The 23,750-nt window shown below is 54.8% G+C and overlaps 1 protein-coding gene across 7 annotated transcripts in view; it reads right to left on the reverse strand.

Annotated features, from left to right (window-relative positions):
* The window catches only part of LOC122366239 (trithorax group protein osa-like), a 96,013-nt gene that overhangs the window by 36,600 nt on the left and 35,663 nt on the right, over nt 1-23,750 (reverse strand). For 4 of the 7 annotated variants that reach the window (XM_043338243.1, XM_043338242.1, XM_043338241.1 and 1 more), the window contains 3 exons: nt 22,506-22,811; nt 12,438-14,064; nt 9,987-10,103 (listed from right to left, as the gene is read on the reverse strand). In XM_043338243.1, coding sequence (XP_043194178.1) covers nt 9,987-10,103; nt 12,438-14,064; nt 22,506-22,811 — 2,050 coding nt within the window. Of the gene's footprint in view, nt 1-5,312; nt 5,801-9,197; nt 9,363-9,986; nt 10,104-11,011; nt 11,542-12,437; nt 14,065-22,505; nt 22,812-23,750 lie in introns of those variants that run through there. The other 3 variants (XM_043338245.1, XM_043338247.1, XM_043338246.1) reach the window with 3 other exon arrangements.

A 23,750-nucleotide genomic window follows, 5' to 3' on the forward strand; every position in this document is an offset into this window, starting at 1 on the left:
TAACGCTTTTGAGAGGCTTATATCTCAGCAACCGCTGAACCGATTGGCCTGCGGTCTTTTTTGCTAAGTAGCCCCATCCCTTCTTCCCCGTAATTGACTTCTTTTGATACATCTCAGTGGCCGTCGTGGCACGTGCCACGTGAGAAGTCAAGGGTGTTCAAGCAGTTTTGCAAAAGTAATGATTTTGAGAGGCCCATATCTCAGCAGCGGCTTGAACGATTGTCTTGCGGTAATTTTTATAGGGTAGCTGCATCCCTTCTACCAAAGGTCGGATACCCTTGATCTATGTGAGTGACCCCCAATGCACGTGCAAAATACAAAAAGAAGAAGTGCCAAATTTGTTCCATTTCAGTAACTCGGTAATTACTGGGGCGATTTCGAACAAATGATGGACAATTGACATCTTTAACCGGCCTTCGATAACAATGACTCCTACAACTAGGATTGGATTGAAACTAGGATCCTATAACTAGGAGAATTGCGACTTCGATAGTGATAACGCGATAAACATCTGTTGATGACTCGTAAAGCGATGACGATTCAATATGAAAATGTAACAGTGCGAAGGAAAAAGTATTTTTAACGTAGTTTACTTCAGCCCTTAACCCTCGCCGGCCGAGGGGGGGGGGCGGGTGCCGCCCCCCCCCATAGGGTTTTTTCGCGATAGCTCCGAACACGCTGGCGATAGAGAGCTGAAACTTGGCATACCTGACCTTTGATCCAAGCCGGATCTTTTGACACCAACCGCATTTTTGAGTCAGGTCAGGTCACTGACCTATGACGTCATAAGTGAACCTCTGCACGGTCTTCAGATGTCGCAACTTCGCAACGCCCTCACTGCCAGAGGAGATGTCACAGGGAAATGAAACTTGCAGGATCTAGTATCCATTATGAGTCTCACAACTTGTATATCTCGGATTTTTCCTAAAGGTCATATGAGGTCAGGTCATTTTCGTGACCTCACCATTATAAGTCAATGGGGAAAATGAAAACTGCTATTCTGGCGCCGGGAACGATCTCTAACTATCTCAAGCACACAGAATCGTGATTTGATGCACTCCTTGCAAGGTAAGATGCGTCACTTTTGCAATGTTGACCTTGCGTGACGTCATTTATGACGTCATCAAGGTCATATCAGTTTTTCGTCAATAACTCCCGATCAAATTGAGCTAGCGAGTCGGGAAAGCCACCAATGGACTCAGGAAAACCTGCCGAATCGAATGATATGCGACATGACCTCTTTCGACCAGCTTCGTGACCTGGGGGTGCTGACCTGACCTTGACCTGAGGTCAACACCCTAAGTTGACTTGACCCGAACAAAAAGTATATCATTCGACGCGCCTGAGCGAGGCGAACACGATGCTGCCAAAATCGCGGCTCTGCGGCCGTTTTTTGCGAAGTTATTCACCAAAACCTGAACCGTACCTTGGGGCACTTGACCTGACCTCAGAGGTCACCGGTTGACCTAGGACCTTAAAATCGGGTACCAATCTCTGCGTCTCGTAACGGCGCACACGCTCGTTTTTCCGCGACGCGCTAGCTCCACCAGGGGCGAAACGGCGAGGGGGGGTCGTACCCCCCCCCCCTCGGCCGGCGCGTATGTAGAAAACCAATAGGTCCGGCGAGGGCTAAGCAACTTAACCTTCCAGGCGGTGGGGGTGGGGGTGGGGGTGGGGGGGGGGGGGGGGAACATGGGTTTAGTTGTATTCACTTCAAATAGGTACATGAAAACGGCAGTACATACATTCATTTATTCGGCACATATACAACGCGTTGCTTTTGGGTGTCATTGAGTCATCTAAGCTCTGAAATAACATCAATGTATGGTCGAGCTTACGACGGCCACTTACTACGCGAACACAGAAATTGATAAGCTTTGTATGCGCTGGAGTTGGGCTGCACCATGTGAATACCATATTTTGACTGTACGATCTTTATCTCATACGATCATTTGGCGTACGATCATTTTCCTTGACGATCTTTAGCGAATACGATCTTTTGTCCATACGAGCATTATGTCGTACGATCTTTATCCATTACGACTTTTTGGCATACGATCATTTTCCTTGACGATCTTTAGCGAATACGATCTTTTGTCCATACGATCATTATGTCGTACGATCTTTATCCATGACGACTTTTTGGCATACGATCATTTTCCTTGACGATCTTTAGCGAATACGATCTTGTGTCCATACGAACATTATGTCGTACGATCTTTATCCATTACGATATTTTGCATACGATCAACTGCCTACGATCTTCTGCCATACGATCTTCTGCTTTACGATCTTTTGTCCGGTTACCGCCTCCAGGGGCCGAGACCGTGCGAACGAGGGGCGAGGAGACCGACAGACTGAGGGACCAAGACAGTGCGACAAAGGGCCTATGACTCATGAGTGACCGACTAAGAGAACAAGAATTAAGCCGTTTATCAAAGATACAAATACCATTCGACCGAAAGGCCCACATCATCCGCCAAAAGCACAATATACTGCTCTTAGTTCCAAATACCAGTCACATGGCAGAACGTTGTTCCCCATTCCAGCATGGAAAGCTGTACCCATTCCACCGCGAAGCTCAGAGTCTTCAAACATCCAGCCCGTCCCTGGCATTCGTCGCAGCCATGGGTGATCGTTTCACCCGGTGAGAACAATGAGCGGCAGTGTCCGCCATCCGACCCTGACCTCATCGACCGCCGACTGGCGAGCCCAAATCCAACAGCGCTCTAACAGACCACCCGCCCGCCCGTACAGGCCGACCCCAGAAGACAGACCGACCCCAGAGGACAGACCTACACCCGCTGAGCCCACATCAAACACTGGGTGAGCGTTCAAACACACCGCCCGTCCGTGGCATGACCCAGAGCCCTCTTGAGCTGCCGAGTTAAATCATTCACTGTAGTGGCGGCCCGCCCATGGCCGGCCCTACAAAGCACTCTCAGCTAGAGCACACGGAGCACTCTCAGTCAGAGCTGATTTCACAGCCGGTCCCTCAGAGCACTCCCAGTCTCAGCTGCTAATCGTCATCTCGGGCGGCGGCGCCGCGGCTCGTCAGCGACCGGCTCAGAGTCGGACCGCAGCACGCAGCGGCCCATATACGGCGGCCGGGCCGGCCAGACGGGTCTATCGGCGTCCATCGGACAACAGGGCGAGTTCTGAGACGGCTACGGCGCCCGACGGAGTCGACCCGCCGGCCGCCCGGGTGCTGCAAGGTATCCAGACGGGCCGGTCAGCCGGCCATGAGGAATAGCTTCAGAAGCCCGCCCCGTGGTACACTCGGGGGCAGATTGATGTTCCACCACTCCCTACCCATCGGGCACTCATGGCTCAGCACTGGCTGCTGCCAGTGGCAGGACTGGCAGCACTGGCACTGGTAGGCAGTGCTGAGCAGTGCTAAGGGCAGGCAACACTGGCAGCAGCCAGTGCTTAGCCATGGGAGCCCGATGGGTAGGGAGTGGGGGAACATCAATCTGCCCCCGAGTGTACCATGATAACTTCAGAGGATATCAAACTGCGTGTCTCTGGCGCATACCATGGAAGGTGTCCGCTAATATCACGCGACACGCTACGAAATGTTTCGTCTCATTTCAAAGCCAGCTACAGACCCAGACGACTGTCCCACACCATGAGCCGGTATCAGAGGTCATACAGTTATGCCACAACACGGACAAATATAGAGATTTACAATAAAATACCCGTGCGTCCAAGGTATCCACACGGCGGTTCTCCTGCGCAGCCCTCTGTCTCTCTGCTCCGCTCAGCTCGGCGCCATCGCGGTCCTTTCACAGCTCGCCATATTTGTCTGCCGGTAGCCGGCGGCGTGTCGACCGGCCTCCGGACTGTTCAGGGAGTCCACCCCGGACCGACAAGGCCGGGACTGCCGCCGTCACTCTCACATTGACTGTGACGGGGCGATGCATAATTCAGCTCTTAGCTCTCCGAGTCATAGAGAGGGGCGTCTAGGCACACGAGGCGACTGCAGGTAGTTCAGATAGAGGTTGTGGTATGTAGCGTCAGTGCACTACACATAGCAGCACATTGCACACAGAGCATCGCTCTAGCTCAGCACCACCACCAGGGCGCGGCGCACAGCCGACCGCACCAGCCCGCAGCACCAGCACCAGAGCGGCACCATCACCAGCGCCCGGCGGCGGCGGAGCGGGCGCCGTGACCGCAGTCCGACCCAGATCAGCAGCCGGCTGCGGCAGCCACCGGCGTGACGGCGCACCGCCGACCCAAACACAGACGGCACAGCCGAGCGGCATACGAAACACAGCGACACAGAGGGTCTACGAAACGCACAGCGAGGCAGAGGGCTCAGGTCACAGTTAACACATAGACAAAGCTACCAGCCGACCGAGCGGCGAAACAGAGAGAAAGACAGTCTACCGAGCCAGACGGTGAGAGAAACATACAGAGAAACAGAAAGGAAACACACAGAGTGACAAACGGCGGCGGGACGCAGCACCAGCCCGCAGCCGGCGCTGCAGTTTGGCATGGGAGAAAGCGCCAACCCGAGCTCGACTAGCAGGAAAGTCGACCGACCGACCAGCCGGCGGTAGGCGATGACGTGATAATGACGGCTCAGTGGCCGGCCCGGAGCGGGCGGCGGTCGCCCGCCGCCATTCATAGCACACGTGCCGCCCAAAGGACGGTCAGCAACAGCAACACAATGACGGACAACCGGATACGGGTGGACCATCACGGCACGACACAACCGGACATATCAGAGCATGACAGAACCGGATCGGCGGACGGGCCTTCGCAACACGACAAAATTGGACATGGACGGACCATCGAAGCATGACAGAACCGGTCACATCAGAGCGTAACGCAACCAAACCCACGACAGAACGGGACCCAGACGGAACCACCATAGCACAACACAACCGGACACTAGCGGGTTGATTACAAGACATAAATGGACTCGGACAGATCCATCAAAGTCCACAACAGCAGCCAACTGATCCTGGCACGACACAGAAGAATCCTAATCATAACGATGAACCCTCAAACCAACCGGGGACAGACAGTACATCGTAGGCAAGCACAGCGGGCCAAAAAAAAAAAAACAAGTGCAGCGAGCTCAGCCGACGACGTCAGACCGCGGCAAGCCCTCAGCCCCCATCCCAGCCCCACCCACTCGTATTGCGCCACGACCGCGGGCGCTCCCACCTGCGGGGGACAGCTGTGATGGAGCCGCAGGCGGCGTGCAGGGCTCACTAAGGGCCCGCGCGCGGCTCGCCATGGCCGCAGGGCGCGGCGACGGGCCGCACACTGACCAGCCCGTCGTCGAGATCGATGCTCACCTGTGCCCCGTCGACCGCCGACGGGGGGCGGTCGCGCCGCCACTGAGATGCGCGCCAGGTTGGGCAGACTGCGACCGGCGCTGGCCGGAGCGCGACTCGGCCGTCGAGGGGGGCGGCCCGAGGGCTCCACGAGAAGCACCATCGCGACAGGAGAGCAGGTCACCGAGAGAGCTCAGCTCCAGGTGATTCTGGTGCTCCAAACGCTGATCACAGCTCACTGTATCGTCTGGCGGTATCACCACAGCTCCCAGAGGCAGCAGCAGCAGCACAGTCCGTTTGCACGGTCCCTGCAAGTCCGACTGCCGGCGTGGCGGTACGCCAGGTGCACTATCTCCACAGACCGTGCTCTGACGGACGGGCGGAGCGCCGGGCGGCGTCAAGGCCGCCCACTGAGTCACCGGGCCACGGCACGGGCTGCAGGCCGCCCGTTCCGCCAGTCTGCTGTCCCCCACGGCCGCCCAGCCCTGCGCTACGCTCGCCACGCCGCGGCCGCCGCCGGAGCTCTGCGCCGCGCGCCGCGTGTGAGCCGCGCCGTTACCGCCGCCGCGGGGTGGCGCTGCACGCGGCACGCGCCGGCTTTCGCCCGTCGACAGGTGGCTGCCAGACCGGTCACCGGTCACTGGACCAATCACTGGTCACTGGTGGTCATGGAGCCCAGCCGGTCACCGTCAGCCAGCGAAAGGGATCACAGCCGCGGGCTACGGTCACCCAACCCATACAGCCACTGCCGCGGGTCGGACTGCCCAGCCGACCCTGCCCAATGCTAATTGGATCAGAGGAGGGTTTAGACGTCGGCCAACTGACGAGACCGTCAACAGCGTGCGCTCAAGGCCACTTTTTTAGAGCTGCAATAATCATCGAACCAAAGAGTAGGTACTAGGTATAGGTACTGTTCCAATACCGGAAACCAATTCAGTAAAATGCAGACTTTGCGCCCAACCAGCAGCAATGAGACCTCAGACAGTCGACAACAATCGCAGACGACGCTCGCAATACCAATGCTGACATACCACCGCACGCCACACGCCCACCCGTCTACAAAGCAGCGCAATCGGGACCACCCACCGCCTTTCCAGTCTAGCCGCGGCGTGTTACACAACAGAAGCAGCCCAATTAGTCCAGAGCCGTCACCGACGCTGCCGTCTCCGCATCGTCTGCTGTTCCGACCCCGCTCCGCCGACAATGTTACACTGTTACAGGCACGCCACACCCCAGGATGTCACCGCCGCCGGGTCACCGGGAGCATGGGAGACTGTGATGTCACAGGGTTATTGATAGCATGTGACGTCGTCGGTCACATGGGTGTGACGTAATGCGACGTTGCAGCGGCCGCGAGCGACATGGGGCAGAATGCTGCGCCCCAGGCGGAGAGGTGCGCACGCAGTGGACTCGAGTTCACATGAACGTTGGACAAATGGGGGCCGCCGGCAACATTCTCTCGCTGCAGAGCTGAGGTAATTCGGCGCCGAACGCCCTGCTATTGGCACACAATGGCCGCGGGAATGAGGGCTTTCGATTGGATGGAGCCACTCAATGGGAACATAATCCATGCTCCATATATGGCTGAGTGCCAAAGATGTCTTCGACGATTTGTTCCATATTTGTCGATTTCGAAAGGTTCTAGGCAGAGTGTCAAATGTCAATGAAGCCATTCTGAGCATCCTTGAAGTGTATTGATGAGCGGACCGATAACCCTTCATGGTCGAGCCCTCTACCGACCATATCACCGTCGGGGCGACCGACAGTCTGCAGTGCAGATTGAGTTTCCGCTGCTGCAAACTGCTGACGTTTGACCGGTGATCGCTGACTATCGGTCACTGACCTCTAGGCTCCGTATTTACGGCGCTGACTGCTGACAGTTACAGCGCTGACCACCACACTCCCAGTTACTGACCGTCTCAGTGCTGAGTGTGACCCCTGTAGTCCAACGCTGAGCTATTGAAGTCAGCGCTGACCTCATCACTGCCGCTTAACTTACTATGCTAGCTGCTGACAGTCACAGCGCTGACTGCTCACCACCAGACCACTGACCTCTACAAATCTACACCCCCATTTGAACCCACTGCTGATCGGTCAGCGATTACCACACCACGGCCCACAGTCCAGTACCCCTCCACACTGAGCTCCGTTGCTCCCACTGCAGCCCTACACCTCCGGGGACAGCACCAGCTGCAGTGCGATCGCCGGTCTGAGGTCTGACTCAGACCGGCCGCCGAAACTGACACCACAGCGGGAGGTGACGACGGAGCTCTGCTAAACGATGACCAGGCGTCGGATGACGGGTTGACGGACTTTCCGATGAGCTACACAGCAAAGAAGCTTTCACTCATGGCAAATTTCGAGCTAAGGCGGGTTTACACCTTAGCTTAGTGCAATAAATAGCAATGCTTGTCACACACAACAAGTTTTTTTTCACTGTTATAACACCGTCATGCTGGTGCCATGATGTCATGGATAAATAAAAGACATCAACATTCAACAGTGATCCTATATATTCTATCTGATAACCTGATAGCACGGTATCTTCACAATCACCAGCACAGCCCTTTCCAATCACTCAGCCAGGAAACCTTTTACTAGCGGGGGGCCGACCCTCAGGTGAGCCGCCACCATTGACAGCTGATCCCCCTTCCCTCCCCGCCAAGCACCTGGGGCGGGAGAGGCACCCGGTCTATGGATCGAACTCCCTCCCCCAGTCGACCATGTGGGCCCACATCCGGTGCAGCCCAACACCTGGCCCAGCGCACAGCTGGGTCCAACGGCGCTAAAAGCACGGCCGTGGGGGTGTTTTAGAGTCGGGACCGGGCGGCGTAGCCACGCCGAGGTAGGCTCGTTTCTGGCGTCTTACGACTGTCCACGTCCAGTGTCCAGAGCCCAGTCCAGCAATAATCAGCCCGGCACAGGCAAGGCCAGAATCTATCCGAGTCGCCACAGCACGTCGGTACAGCTGAGCGCGGTAGATAGCGGCGAACTGACGCGCCGAAGCGGAAGGGACTGGGGACGGGAGGGGGGACGTGCAGCGGGTGGTCGGCGGTGGCCGTTGGAGCTTCCGGTGACAGCGGCGGCGGCGGCCAAGACACAGCGGTGGATAACCGCGCAACACCGTCAGACAGCCGTCGGTATATAGGGCCTTGCAGCCGTCCTTATCAAGACTGAGCTGCCTCCGTCCCTGCACAGCCACATCCTCGCCTCAAAACAATACGTCGCGCGGCTGTCGCCACCTCTATCAGTTCCACTAGTAGCGTCACCGCCACCGTCAGGGTCGCCCCAGATCCGCCACACATGAGGCCGAATGACTCACAGCTTCGAGGACACTCACATTGACACAGACAGACAGGCGGGCAGGCCCGGCGGCGGGACTGGCCCTCGTATCGGCACGCTTCGCCCGCTGTCAACGGAACGTCGCCAGAACTGGCAAACGAACCGGACCGGACCGCAGCGGACAGGAGTGAACAGGAGGAAGACTGCGCATCAGACGGACCGCCCGTGGCACGTAGTCGGTCTGTGACACCGGTAAATGTTGCACGAATATCAGCGACGCTGCATGGGCTCGACTGTCACGAGGATACCACAAGCGGGGCGGCGAATCGCGGGCGAAAACAGGCTGCTCAGCACAAAAGGCGCATTGGTATGGCTTCGAGATGTCTTGCATGACTACACTGCAAGAGCACCCATGTTTACCCTTCGAACGAGGATTGTCTAAACAAAGATTGCCAGTTGGCAGTTGACGGCATCGAAGTCCAGAGACGCCAGAGACCAATCAACGGCACAGTCACTTGTCTAAAGAACAAAGGATGAAACACAACAATGCGCTTATAAATATTCCACCCTTCAAATGCCTTTCACCTTTGTGTTTGGATGAGTGCCGCCGCTCCATTCACATACCTTTCTGCTTTGCTGACGACGCAGCGGCTCGCTCAGAACCGTTGACGTGGAAAAACATACCGTCCGTCACTCAGTCCCACACTGCATCGCACGCACTACTCACACTACGCACCAAACAGCGGCGACAGTCTCACGCAGTGCCGCCCGGCCGCGCCGCACGCTCTACTATCGCACAGTGGCGCCCCTCGCCTGATTACCGCACACTCAAATTATCCCTGCACACATCCGGCCGAGCTCAGCGCCGCATAGCGGCCGCGGTTCGAACCATAGTTTTAGCTCAGCACCGATAGATGGTGCCGCGCGCAGTGACCTTCGCGGCCAGCACCTGCCGTTTACAGCAGAAAACAGGGCACGCGTGTCCGAAACAAACAGAGCCCCGCGTGTGTTTACCGACGGATAGAGGGAGCGAGGAAATGGAGCGAGCTCGAACCAGGACGGCGCCGAGGGTGGGGAAGCGAGGAGCAGGAGGGGAGCTCAGCTCACACCTAAACCACAGACTGCGCTGTTACGGAAAGCAACAGCGGGAGGAGGACTTGTGCAATTCCTTAGAGGCAAAAATGCTAAATCACTCCCATTGCCACCATCCAAACACAAAACACCACATAAAAAAGGAGGCTGACAGCAAAAGTCAGGTCATTGGTCTCATTCTGCTAGTGAATTCCACTACGAGAAACCACCCATAGCAGTTACCGCAGACAGCCGACGGACCCAGAACAGATACGAAACGGACACCCCAGCCGCATCTCGGCGCCGTTCCGCTCCACCGAGCGCGGCGGGCCGGGGACTGACCTTTCGTCCTGGTTTGGTTGGTCTGCGGCACAGGCCGGTCGGGTTCCTTCTCCCACCAGGGTTTGATAGCAGCCACCGAGGGTAGAGAGTCGGTGGCCGCCGTGCACGGCCGGTCGTCTGAGGGATGAGCGGCGGCGGTCACACACTGGATAGACTGAGCTCGGGGAGCACCGCAGCGAGCACCACAGAGCACTGCCGAGCATCACAGGACACCACAAAACACCGATAATCACCACAGAGCACCGTAGAGTACCAGCGAACACCGCAGAAAACACCACCACAGGACACTACTTAAAACCAATCACGTCGGGAACCATATCACACCGTAACATATTGCACCCACACGTCCGAGAGAGACCCACGGTCCTACACACACCTAGCCACCGCACAAGTCCCACGAGAGTCGGAACGGAACGCACGGAGCGTCGACCAAGCTGCCGGGTCAAACACACCAGTGTGGCAGCTACACTGGGCCCCGATATACAGAGATAGATCGGGCCACTGCCAAGGACGCCCCACGCCACGGCCAATGGCAACAGGTCTGACAGTGTGCCAGCGAGTGTGGCCAAATCATAGACCGGCCGAAATAGGGCCAGGGGGTGGACGAAACTGGCAGAGTCAGCATGGTCGGGGAGGGATGTTTTGACATCGCAGCATGGCCCGCTTAACCTGATAGTGTGTGATCAGGAGCGTAATAAATTGGGTTATTAGACGATAAATTTAGATGAGAAGTTGGTCGATTATGTTTCTAGTAAATAAGGTAACCGTTTTATCCAGTTAATATCCTGAAGGGTGTCAAAGAAAACGCATGTTTTATGGACATGCCATGAATTAGGAAACTGACACCAAACAGGAGGGGCGTTTTCTTTTCATATTCGAGGGAGGGGCACAGCACATGGGAGGACTTCTGTCATATTCGAGGGAGGGTCTACATGAGAAGAGTTTGCCTGACATATTCGACGAGGGAAAGCACCTATGTCGGTAAGGTAGGGACTGCGATGTGTCTGCGGAGTTGGAAGTCTTACAGAGCGGAGGCAGCCGCTGCGGCGTGGCCGGCTGTCTCCGGCGGCGCCAGACGCAGATCGACAGCATCACGGCACAGAGGAGTGAGGTCACGGCAGCAGAGAGCACCTCCGGCAGCACGTCGAAACTCAGCGCCATCGGGTGGAACACGAAACTTCGCGGGAGACGTCGATCACAGTATCAAACCGCATGGTTTCAAGAGAGTCTCGATGTTAAGTTTCATTTTGTCGCGCAGAATCTCACTCTGATCGTAATTCCGCAGTTCGTTAAATGTCATTGACAGATAAGGGTTACATTATGGCATACTCCATTGGTTACATTAAATATGATTTCTAGGAGACGTCAAAATAAATATGAAAAATGATATGAAAATTATGCCAATACCGATGGGAGATTCGCCATATTTGAAAGGCCAAGGAAGAAGGAGGACGAAGAGAACGTTTCACAACACTGGTGATTGCAAGGCCATATATAGTGGTGATTGGCAAGGCCGAGGCCGTATAAGTTTGATTGGGTGATCAAACACACACTTGAAAAACGTCCTCGAATATTGCGGTGAATACCCGACAGAGAACGCGGAATGTCTGGATGGCTCCTCCGACAAACAGGGAATGTAACGGATCGGTAATTTAGGGCGACGTAAAATCTCAATGCGGTCATGTCAGATGCCTTTGTTAGACCGTTATGTTACGGACGAGACCGCTTAAACGAATGACCTCTATTGCCGTTTTTAATCAGAAGATCGAGAAGCTGATGAGACAATCGACATTCGGCTGAATAGACTGACCGGCCGAAGCACATCGACGAGTAGGGAATCGAGGGATAATATTGGCATGGCAACTCAAGATAATTCTAAAAATAACAACTCAAAACAATACCATTACCATTTTTTCTTAGTTTTAATCGACGAAGTTTCGTCATCAATGAGCTGTAATGATATAAACAAAGATTTCCTGAATAAAAGTGGTTTCTTTTTGCAGATTATTGTCATTGTCGAGTGTCCACCGATGACAGAGGTTGAATGATGAGCTAAAAGGCCCGATCGCTATCTATATCAGAAATCTCGCAATGAGTTGAGCCCTGTTCATAAATCACTCGGCCTTGTAACGTCATAGGCTAAACAATGAGCTGGTCGTTAAGCCCACCCACCATCGGGCGTTAAACATAACTGGTTGACAAAGACAGATAAGACAGATACATGATAACGAAACCAAACCGGGAAACACTTAGTCACACCTCATACATGAACGTGACGGTGAAAACTAGGGTTTGTCTAGATGCTGTCTCTCGCGATTCTGATAGGTAACTTGTCAATTAGCATACAACAAATACATTAGTCATATTCGTGTAAGCCATTTAACACTTCTAAACACGCACTGATTTTTCCCTAGTTCATAAGTCATAACTACTTAACCATGCCCAACTCACCGTATTTCTGGCAGGGCGGCCGGCTGTCGCCGTCGGTCCGGTCCCCCGCCGGCTGCCGGGGCTCGGAGCTGCCTCTGAGCGGCTCCCCAGCTGCCGCAGCTGCCGACAGCTGCTCGGTGGGCAGCAGCGGCTGCGACAGCCGCCGGCTCTGCGCGGGCCGCTCGTCGTAGGCGGCGTAGGACAGCCGCCGGGTAGGATCCCGAGCCGGCGGGGGTGCCGCCGCGACGGCCGGCCGCTCGTCATAGAGCTGAGAGAGAGACACCCGTCTGCCCTCCGCCGCCGCTGGCGCTGCCGGCCGCTCCTCTACCGCCTGACGAGAGTCGGACGCCGCCTCAGCCTGCGCCTGTGACGCGCGCCTGGCTTCAGGAGCAGGCGGGGAGCGTCTTTCCTCTAACGCCTGAGAGTGACGCCGGGAGTCTGTTTCCACAGGCCGATCGTCATAGACTCCTGACAACCGCCGCGGGTCTTGGGTGGACACACATGGTCGCTCGTCATACGCAGCCTGCGACAGGCGACGAGGATCCGCCACAGGCGACGGTGACTTGTCATCCAGAGCCTGCGAGAGACGCCGAGGGTCGGGCGCTGACACACACGGTCGCTCGTCGTAAGCAGCCTGGGATAGACGCCGCGAGTCGACCGGCTTGTCCACGGGACTCTCGTCAGGCGCCTGTGAGAGGCGACGCTGATCGACAGAAACAGCGGGTCGATCATCATACGCCTGAGAAAGGCGGCGTGGGTCAGGCACAGATGCAGCGGGCCGGTCGTCATAAGCTTGTGAGAGCCGGCGCTGGTCGGGCGCAGGCGCCGCAGGCCGGTCATCATACGCCTGTGAAAGGCGGCGTGGGTCGGGTGCAGACGCGACTGGCCGATCGTCATATGCTTGTGAGAGCCGGCGTGGGTCGGGCGCAGACGCAACAGGCCGGTCGTCGTACGCCTGAGACAGCCGCCTTGAGTCGCCGGTTTGAGCTGAGGGTGAGGGAGAGGCAGCCGCAGTGGAGGCGGCCGGCCAGCTCTCCCGCTGTTGCGCCGCCTCTCTGGGGCTCTCCGCCCCTCTCTCCCGCTCCTGCTCGGTCCTCTGTCCGCCGCCTACCGAAGGCCGTCGTTCTGACGCGGGCGGGGGAGGCGCGGTGCCCTCCAGAGAACGCGAGCCACTCCTGCTGGCCTCGGCAGCTGCCTGCGCGGCCAGGTACTCCTGTGTCAACGAACGGCGCTTCTCCGGCTGCCGTCCACCGCCCTGCCGCATCACCACCTGCGCCGGCGGCGGCGGGGTCACCGCGGCAGGCGCCGGGGCGGGGGAGGGAGTGGGGATAGGGGCGGGGGCGGCCTCGGGCGGAACTCCGTCCACCAGAGAGTCTTCAGAGAAGTTTGAGGCGGAACGTCGCAGCGGTGGTGGGTCGCGAGAGCAGGCAGCTGAGTCTCCGTACCCTCCGTGACCTGGATGACCCGGATGACCTCCGTGACCTTGGTGACCCGGATGACCTCCATGACCTGGATGACCTCCATGATTTGGGTGACCTCCGTGACTGGTCATACTCAGTCCGTCGTCATCATCGGCCGGGTGGTAGGAGGGGCTGCCGCCGGGGTGACTCCTGCCGAGTGTATGCGGATGGCAAGTGCACACCAGGCCCTGCCAGTCACAGAAAAGGCAGCGGTCAGTCCAGGTCACATCACAGCCATGCAGACACATTTTACAGGTCGAAGACACACAGAATATCGGTCACACATCCACACTAAAGTCACAGACACCGGTCAACGGTCACAGAGACACGCGGACCGGTCAAACAGCCCACCGGAGTCACCGACACATGTCACCGGTCAGTAGGGACGTAACGGTCACACTGGCACAGAGCACAGGTCTATGCGGCCTACCAAATGGGCCGGCGGTTAGTAACTGAATCCGGTGGCCGAAACAGGAGCGATACCATGGCGTTTAGTGACGCCTAGCGGCAATACGCTGACACCACACAGGCATTACACTAACAGGAACAAACACATTCCCTAAATTGCTGACGATTACAAGAACATGTCCCATTAAGAGTAAGAGAGAGCCGGAGATTAGTTAATGACGGGTGGTGCATAAGTACAAGTTAATTAGGCCGCTCTGTGATAACAAAACTGGTCCAAGTTCCGAGCGTTGATCAGGGGGCGCCCTGCGGCGACTTTAAAGCCGCGTGTAACACATTGTTTGATAGCCGTTTCATCCGAAGTCACAACACAGCCATCATGTGTATCCAGCTCGACTGCGGGGAGCATCACGGGCACAAAGATCGCCCTTCATTTCCATTCAGCGAGAGACGGAGTGATTTCGGAACTGACGGAGATCCATCACCGTTCGATCACGGCGGGGGTGTGACGCGTGGGCCGGTCGGGAGAGCGAGAGAAGAGGGCAGAACGCGACTGACGAAACACTGCGCGCGACACCCTGTGGGCGGGGCCAGTGTCAGACGCGGATCGCGACGCCCCGCCCACCGGTTACCACACCTCATTAACAAGTCGCTACGGGGTGCCGCCATACGAGGGAAAACGCACCGTCCGTGCAGGTGGTCATGGTTTCTCTCTGAGCGTTTAGGGCCGCTTCTGGCGTGGTGAGTTCGCTGAGCAGCTGAGGGCGAATTCGGTGGTTTGATTTGACTCAGGTGGTCCCGACTAACCACAGGTGTCACGGGAGGGTTAAATGGCGACCGCATGACTCAAAACAGACGAACAGAGACCACGAGTCAGCATGAGTCGAGTCGTGCCGAGCTGGAGCTCGTAATGGCATCCGTGTTGTTTAAAATGTCGGGCAATCGTTACACGATACCTGCCTGTCACGGTTGCTTCTGGCGTTACAGCTCCAGCATCCAGACATTCTGCAGCACTTATGGGCAACGTGTCGGTACAATGTGCATAATGCATGCATATGATCACGCCACAATGCCGTGCGCAGGCGGGAATGCAGACAGTTCTGCCCACAACTCCACAGCTCTACCGACCGATTCAGGCGACTGTCATTCACCGTGTGATAAAGGCGCCCATGTCACAGTGCGGAGCATACATACGTGAGCCTATGCACTTGATTCAAGCTGCTAGTCCGGCTTTAGAGCGGTCACCCTGGCTAGGGGCAAGTCAAGGACTGTGACTTAAGCTTAGTAAGCAAGCCATTATTTATAACCTTTCTAGCATAAATACCGCATCCCAAACAACATACAAAAAAGGTCTATCACTCAGCCTAACCCAACAGTTTCACGCGAGCATTCCTCTTTGCGACGCGTGAGTCAATCATCTCTCCCGTCTAGCTGATTGAGCCGTCAGTCAGGGGCAACAAAAAGCCACCGGTCACAGTGGGGAGAGTCAACTACCGAGCCGACCGAGCCGGTAATAAAGGCGCTACTTTTAAATACTACAGCCCGCTGTAGAGACCAAGTCCAGGCGCAGCGTACTGGATGGAACATGGCACAGAGCAGGTCTAAACAAAAGACCAAACAGAAAAGAGAACACGAGACGGAATAAATGCATGAAAGGTAAGATAGAACAGGACAGCGCATGGCAGGACTGGACAGGATAGTTTGCATTGGGGCAAGAGAGAATAGAAGAAAAGGTCATATGTCCTAGGACCAGACAGGGTAAGGCAGGACAAGCCACGACATATATATGTTACAGGCAATGTGTGGAATCAAGCATTCTATAGAATGCCTAGGGATTCTATAGAATGCCTGGTGGGTCAGGCATTCTATAGAATACCTAGGGATTCTATTGAATGCCTGGTCGGTCAGGCATTCTTTAGAATGCCTGATTCCACACATTGCCTGTAACATATACACGGCACACCAGTTCAGGACAGGACATGGTATACCATGTCCCTGTACAGGGCAACGCAGGACAACAGCTGCGAGACGCTCTGACCAGACTGGGATCAGCCGGCCCTGACCGAGCGACGCTGATCAGTTTTTGTCTCAGCTGAGTGACCTCCACGCGCGCAGAGCTGTCGACCTCGGAGCTTCGCGGTATCCCCGGGGTCAGAAAGTGGACAACAAAGGTAGGTGGACATTGCCCAGAGGTCGTTGGTGACTGGTCAGATCACAAGTCGGTCGGTGATCAGTGGTCTTGTTCACTGGTCTTTGGTCATCAGTTGGTGGCCGTTGGTCATTCGTCAGTGGTCGGGGGTGTGGTCGGCCGCGGTGGAATGCCGGAGAGCAGAGATAGTATCGCCGGCCCTGACCGAGCCGCACAAAGTCACCGGCCCGTATCCGTCTCCCCTTCAGACATCAGACGTCAGACGTCAGGTATCAGCCGCCAGACCTCACAAGTCAGTTGTTAGCCGTTAGCCGTCATACCTCGGGCACCAACCATCAGACGCCAGTCATCAGCCAGCTGTCATTCGTAGACGCCAGTCGTCAGCATTCAACCGTAAACATTTGCAGCTTTAAAGTCAGCATCAAGCCGCTTACCACCACACATCAAGCTAGCACCTGTCTGTCCTATCACAACAGGGGACCACGCCTTCAGGGACAGGCCATTACAGGGGGCCTCGCCTTACACCAACAGTCCCCGCCTACCAGCGTGTCATATGGTGGGCCACGCCCAGCCGCTACACTGCATTCCACAGCACACTAGCCGTGACCTCTCCGCACACCCTCACACTGAACAGCGGAGGTCACCGTCAGTTCGAGCATACCTAACGCCAGGCAGTCAGGAATACCTCAAGAGTAGCAGATGTATGGGCGCTGAGAGAAAATTTTCGAAGGCACATCTCGATTTGTGTCGATTGTAGGTAAGCGTCTAAACTCATCGAGCAAAATAAGTCGATTACCATTGAGACCCAAACAAATGGAATGACTAGCCTTCGAGCAGTTGACGAAGCGCACATAAAGCAGCCACAGATGACACGACCTTGTCCATAACCATGCCAGACGCTGTTTTTATTACAGAGACGAGCCCAGCTGTGGTGGCAGGCGTCCCTGTCGGGCGCCAGTGTGACGGTGCTGTACCGGATCCAGCCGTCCCCACCCCCGCCCACAGCCGCCGCCCACCGCTGGCATCCAGGGTCGCACCTGTTCGAGCCTCACTAACGACGAGCTTCACACTGGGAGCGGCTCCAGAGTGACCCTGACTCGCGACTCCTACACACACTGCGTCGCAGCCGCAGCGCAAGCTACCGTATGACGTCACTGGAGGAATATGTGTGTGCGTATGACGTCACTGGTGACACCGCCCGAGTGCCTTTCTCTCAGCGCGGCGGGAAGGCGCGGAGCGTTCGCTGATTACATGCGGCAGCGGCGGTGACGGAGGCGCGCGTTGCGTCACAGAGGAGGTCGTCACGTCCGCTCGACCCAAGAATGGCGCGCGCCACGCTCACGCCTCTCTCACGGCTGGCTCGCCGGTCCTCCCGCCGCTCTCACGCCTCCTTCCAACGGTTATGTTCGTGACCCCGCACATGGCGAAGGGCGGGTGACGGTACGCTCATTGCTGTGGGCGGCCACAGTGGGTGGCGAGCATCACTCAAGGTGGCTGTGATTTATCTTTCAAGGATGTCCCCCATCAAAGCGCAATATCTCTTCATCGCGGCTGGCCTAAAAATATGACGGTATCGGTTGGCAATAACCTCTGATCACTAGGTACCATTACTCAGTGACTAGCTGCGAACCGTTGACGAGCCGTGTTTACAAAACGGAGATACTGAACTGAGCGGTGCGGTGTTGGTTTAGTGAAGTAGTAATCCACAACCTCTGTCAGTATCTCAGGCTGATCAGTGCGAGAGGCGATAAGCCGAACTGATAAATCGGAAAAACAGCCGGGCGGAAGTAGAGATCACAACACCGACGACGGGTGCGGAGACTTTGGACACCGGGGCGGTTTAGAGACGGAGCACAGCGATAAATCGACTTTGGACCGTCCCTCCGCTATCGTTATTAACATGCTATATTTTGGTCAAGAAACGCTAGGGTTTGCGCCGTGACTGCACAAAGTCCACAACTGAGTTTACGTGTCAACGGAACACTGGCTCTGGAGATAAACACGAGGAAAAGATCACCGTCTCGAAGTCGACCGTAATTACCGAAAGAACCAATCGTATCAGCACACGGCATTCTCCCAGAAGTCACATTTAAGCATGGCAGTGACGCCGTATGCACCCATGACGAGCGTGTAACGTCACACCTTTGGCGACTTTCACCTTTACACCCACACGCACTGAGTGACACTATGGGCGCGACACGGGTGACGCAGGCAGCCTGACACTAGCCAAGCATCACCGACCCGTTGCGCGCTGTCCAAGTTCCAGCTCTCCATGAATTTCACATCAAGAGACCATGGACACCAGACAGGACAGACAGGACAGTTGTCATACCGCCGACCGTGCGAACGTCGACCCGTCACGGTCGCCGATCGGTTTGATCGCATATTTACCACCCATATGTGCGCGATCACCGATGATTTGCTGTACCACCCAGTCGCCCGGTAACAATCAATCAGTCCAGCCCAGCGGGTGAGTGGAGACTAATAGCTCCGATCAGCGCCGGTCATCGGCTGCACCCGGTCCTAGCGGCGACGGGGGTCCGTCCGTCTCCCCTTACTCAGAGCCGGCCCATGAGGACATTGTCGGCTAGAATATCGCCGATTCATACTGTGACGAAACTGCCGGGAAATGATCGAACTTGGTCCTTGGTGGATCGAAACTAGACCATCTGGAGTCGCCGTGAATGACTCTGAGGCGGGACCGACAAATGAGTGGAAAATGAGACCATGATACCTAATCACCGGAAACGGTGGAAATTGAAACCTACTCAATGAGGTGAAGGAATGTTCCCGCATTTGTAAAAGAATAATTGAGATATGATCAGACCCAATCAACCAATCTCAAAATCAAAGTAACTGCATATGTTTCAAAACTGCAGTGTTCGCAATAGGCATTATTGAGCCTCGCACATCCACTGCCACCATTCGTCCCTGCTAGTACCGTGGCACCAATGGTTGGCGAGTGTCCGCCTCCAGTTGGCTGCGCGCCGTGTCCCATCCATCAGTGTCTCTCCACCGCTGGTGACACTGGGACACGGGACGGTGGACACTGGCCAACAGCGAGAGACCGCGCGGGAAAGGGCGGAAACAGTGTGCGGTGACAGGGATTGACAAAGAAAGTGGTTGGGACTGTGGACAGTGACAGAGGACAGAGGACAGAGGACAGGGACAGAAACCGTAATGGGAGTCACAGACAGAAACAGTGACAGAAACGGCGGACCGTGGCAGCAGGAACTGACAGCTAGGAGGACCGGCCACCGTCGGCTGACACAGTTTCTGCAGCTTCCGGACTCCGATGACACGGGACCATGACTGATGTCTCGTCAATCCGCGATCCGACACCATTTCTGACAGCCGACCGACCCGGCATGAGATCAAGTTACCTCCCCCTCCTCCTCTCCCCAGTCGCAGAGTGCACGCTGTCACGTCACACACGTACTGACATTGACGCCGATACTCATACGGTCACAATTAGTCTCCATAACTCTGGTTTATGTGACAAAGAGGTTACAGGGGAAACTGGGCTGTCAGCTGTGAGGCGGTATAGTGTCACACCAGAGGCAAAGGGCCATGCTGATACGATAGGCGCTAGGCCTACAAAACGGCACATGACAAAAACGAAGCACACAGCGCAATCCACCAAATCACGTCCTATTCTATTCATTATCACACACGATTGTCAGACCGATGTCTCAAGTTTCATCGTCACCGTTTTGTCTGAATGGGATCGTGTTCTGTCGTTGAGATACCGGCCCCGACGACCGAGTCTGGCACACTCCGGTGCGGTGCCGTCACGGTCGGCTGAACAGGCCAGATTTGGTCACGACGCCAGGTCAAAGGCCGATACCAGGGACACCGAGGTCACTGGAGGGTGTACGCAGGGCTCACGCCTCGCCAAAACCGCGACGCCAAAACGAATAGATATGGAGAGACAAGTGGAATTTGAAAATATGGGACGTCAAATATATGACGCACGGTACGTAGGATGGCATGAAGACAACTCACAAGGAGAGAACATAGCTTGTCCATCATTCTGACGTCCATAAGGTCATCTGTCCATAAAGGTGGTAACTGGTAAGCACAGTGAGCATTCTTTTATCAATAGCACCGGCCGTCTAGACTAGAGGTGGCAAAATGTGGACCCGGGGACCCGGTCTATGGAACCGGTCTGGACCCGGATGGGTCCAGACCGGGTCCCCCAAAATATTTGGCCGGGTCCAACCGGGTCCTATCATTTCCCTGTGCTTTATGGTAAATATTAATATCTTTTATGCTTTGGCAAACATAGTCATAGTTGGTGCAGTTTCCAGTTCATAAGTCCCAATTCCACTTTTGAATTTTAATATTCCTGCAGATTGGGCTACCTATTCTATAGCATACTTGTACTGGTCAGTCTTGCTTCAATTTCTTATCTTGTCACCTACAACAGAATAAACAAGTTCTAAATGCTAGGAATCCAGAAAACATTTCACCAAATGTTTGTACAGATCACTTCCATTTAGTTTGCTGTACAAAACCTAGCAATATTTTGAGCTGTAGGAATCAAATACCAATAACATATGTAGGTAAGTAGGTATGACTGAAATCCATTTATAAATGGACACAAATCCAATTGAAGCAAGGCTGACCAGTGGCATTCTCACCTGCCTTTTCAAAGACATTGACATACCAAAGTCACTATGCCCACCGGAAATCAGAGTTCATGTTTGATATTCAAATGCATTTCATAACTCAAACAGCTTTGAAATTATTCCTATCACGGCCAGAAGACAACTCATAAACCAACATGCCCTTGCATCAATCCATGAAGCTAAAAATGAATCCAAGGCATTCTCCAGAAACCGTAGTATTGATCAGATTTCTAGCCAACTGGCGCCGCATGATGGCGCTAGCAGAGCGTATTATACATATAGCGCTCTACTAGCGCCATCATACGGCAGCAGCTGGCAAAAAACTGAGTCAATACCAATGCCCTTCTCCAAGGCTAATGATTCCGTGTTGATGTGAAAATGGCGCATTTGAGCGTCATATATGCTATGCCTTACGCACGCTAATCTACTGCATAAAGGTTACAATTTTGGAACACGTTCGGGAAGAAATCAGGTAAGTCTCAGAACCCTTGGTATTTATTCTATATCTAAATACTAACAACAAAATTTAGTTTGTTTTCTGCGTTAATAAATTAGCACTTAAGTCATGATCGCAACTTTGCAGTACTTAAAAGTTTATTGCCATTTGCCATTACGATTTTGCAGTACTTTAACCCCAACAAAATTTTGCAGTGATTTAACGCCTGTTTTGTCCTTGCATTGCTATCGTGTCGACATTTCTGGCGGACCCCACAAAGTTTTGATGTTTCTATTTTGATTTTGAATGTTTTCTCGTTTGGGGGGCTTGGATAGTTGATAATATTTGTAAGGACTAATGAATTTAATTCTAAAAACGAATATCTTTTACCAAGAATATTAGAAAAGGTATGTATCAGTATGGTTATCTTGTTCCATTAGGTTCTGGCTCTGGTGAAGGCACTGCTCCATGGATCCCCAGTTCACATCATTTTTAGCAGCTGTAGTAAAAAAAAGTGGCTTAGGTTAGCATGAAATTCATTGGTCTACTTACTTAGGTGTTGTTTTTATCCGCTGGGACTGAGAGCGTGAGATGATGTTTTTCGCTGGAGTACGAAAAACATAATCTCATTGGTCTACTTACTTCTTATATTCTTAAATATGACCTGAATCTGGTTCTAAAATACAAACTGTGAAGCGAAGTGAAATGACCATGGCATGAGTTTTTTACTTTGCAACACAAGTGTGCCCAATTGGAAAGAAACTATTTTCTTCTTGCTATACTTACAACTGTGCACAATTTTCATAATGAATTTCCGGAACGGGTCCATCTGGTTCCAACGCTGACTTAGACCGGGTCTGACCGGTTCCAGAAATGTGCCAGTCAGACCGGGTCCGGGTCCGGGTCCCAAAATTTTCCAGTTTTGCCACCTCTAGTCTAGACTCTCACCAACTACGAAAGCTACCCTACGAGACTCGCTTTCTGCTCTCCGACCCCACCCAATCTCACCTGTTCCTGCAACTGCCGTCCATCCTGATGAACTCCTCCTCCCTCCGAGTAGTACCCTCTCTCCGCCCCGACCGGCGGCGGCGGGGGCGGCGGGTACTTGTCGGCGGGGTACGTCAGGTACCCGTACGGCGCAGAGTACGGCGGCGGGTACGCCATGGCGGCGGGGTACGACGGATACGGGGGCGCCGCCGAGTACGGCGGTGGCGGGTACGGCGGCAGCGGTGAGCACGTGCCCGGGTACGGCCGGCAGTACATGTACCGCGCCGGGTCCGAGTCGTACCCGGCTGGTGGCGGCTCCGGCGGTACCTGGAGAGGAAGAGAGGGCGTCAGCATGGGCGTGAGTTCCACGGGGCGCATGGTCAATGGGGAAGGAGGAATGACGGCTAGAGAGTTAAGGTTGTGCCAACTACCCCAGAATCTTATCACAAACAGGACTCCTTACAAAGTGTGCATCCTCGACACCTTCCATTACGAGGAATCGTAAAAAGTTTAGACGGGCATGACCTCACCAGATTGTTCGTGCAAACTTATGACGACGCAAATGCTTAGCCTTGTGCCTAAGCAGAGAGATCAGAAGGCATTCCCCGGTTGAGTCTAACTGCAGACAGTCGGAGAGGAAGCTGATGACACATATAGACATAACACATCACCACTGAGACTGAAAATCCGTAAACGTGTTCTGTTTACAGTAGCGATCTGAGCGGAACGCAGCGACTGCCGATCGGCGTATACAGCTCTATGTTTGGGCGAGTAAAAATGCACAGTTTTCCAAGTTGGCGAAACATCAACGCATTCCTTGTACCCAGTCATCTTATTAGCGCACAGATGACAGAGCATCGTGCTAAAAGAAGTCACAACACGTCCATTCCCTAAAATGTCGTCCAGCAAAAGGTGACCCGCAAGGCCAAGGGAAAGGACACGAATCACCAGAGACCACTGACGGAGCGGATCGAGAGGGCCAGCAGATCGGGGTGGGGCCACGGTCAGACAACTCTCCAGCAGACCCAGTCTAGCTCCATGGCCAAGCGATGGCGCAGCTGAGACGATTGCGACACAGCGCACACCTGTTGGACAGTGTTCTCATTCAGATGGCGGCCGCCCGAGGTAGGAGCCGGCGAGGGCGGGCGCGGCTCGCTACCCACACAGACTCGTGTGTATCCCAGGTCCGTCTGATTAGTACTCGACCTACAAACTTGGCTGGGTCAGGAGGTGGCTTTGACACAGCGAAACTGTGTTTCAGCTCTG

Source organism: Amphibalanus amphitrite, unplaced genomic scaffold (assembly GCF_019059575.1).
Source record: "Amphibalanus amphitrite isolate SeventyFive unplaced genomic scaffold, NRLGWU_Aamphi_draft 000792F_arrow, whole genome shotgun sequence".
NCBI lineage: Eukaryota > Metazoa > Arthropoda > Thecostraca > Balanomorpha > Balanidae > Amphibalanus > Amphibalanus amphitrite.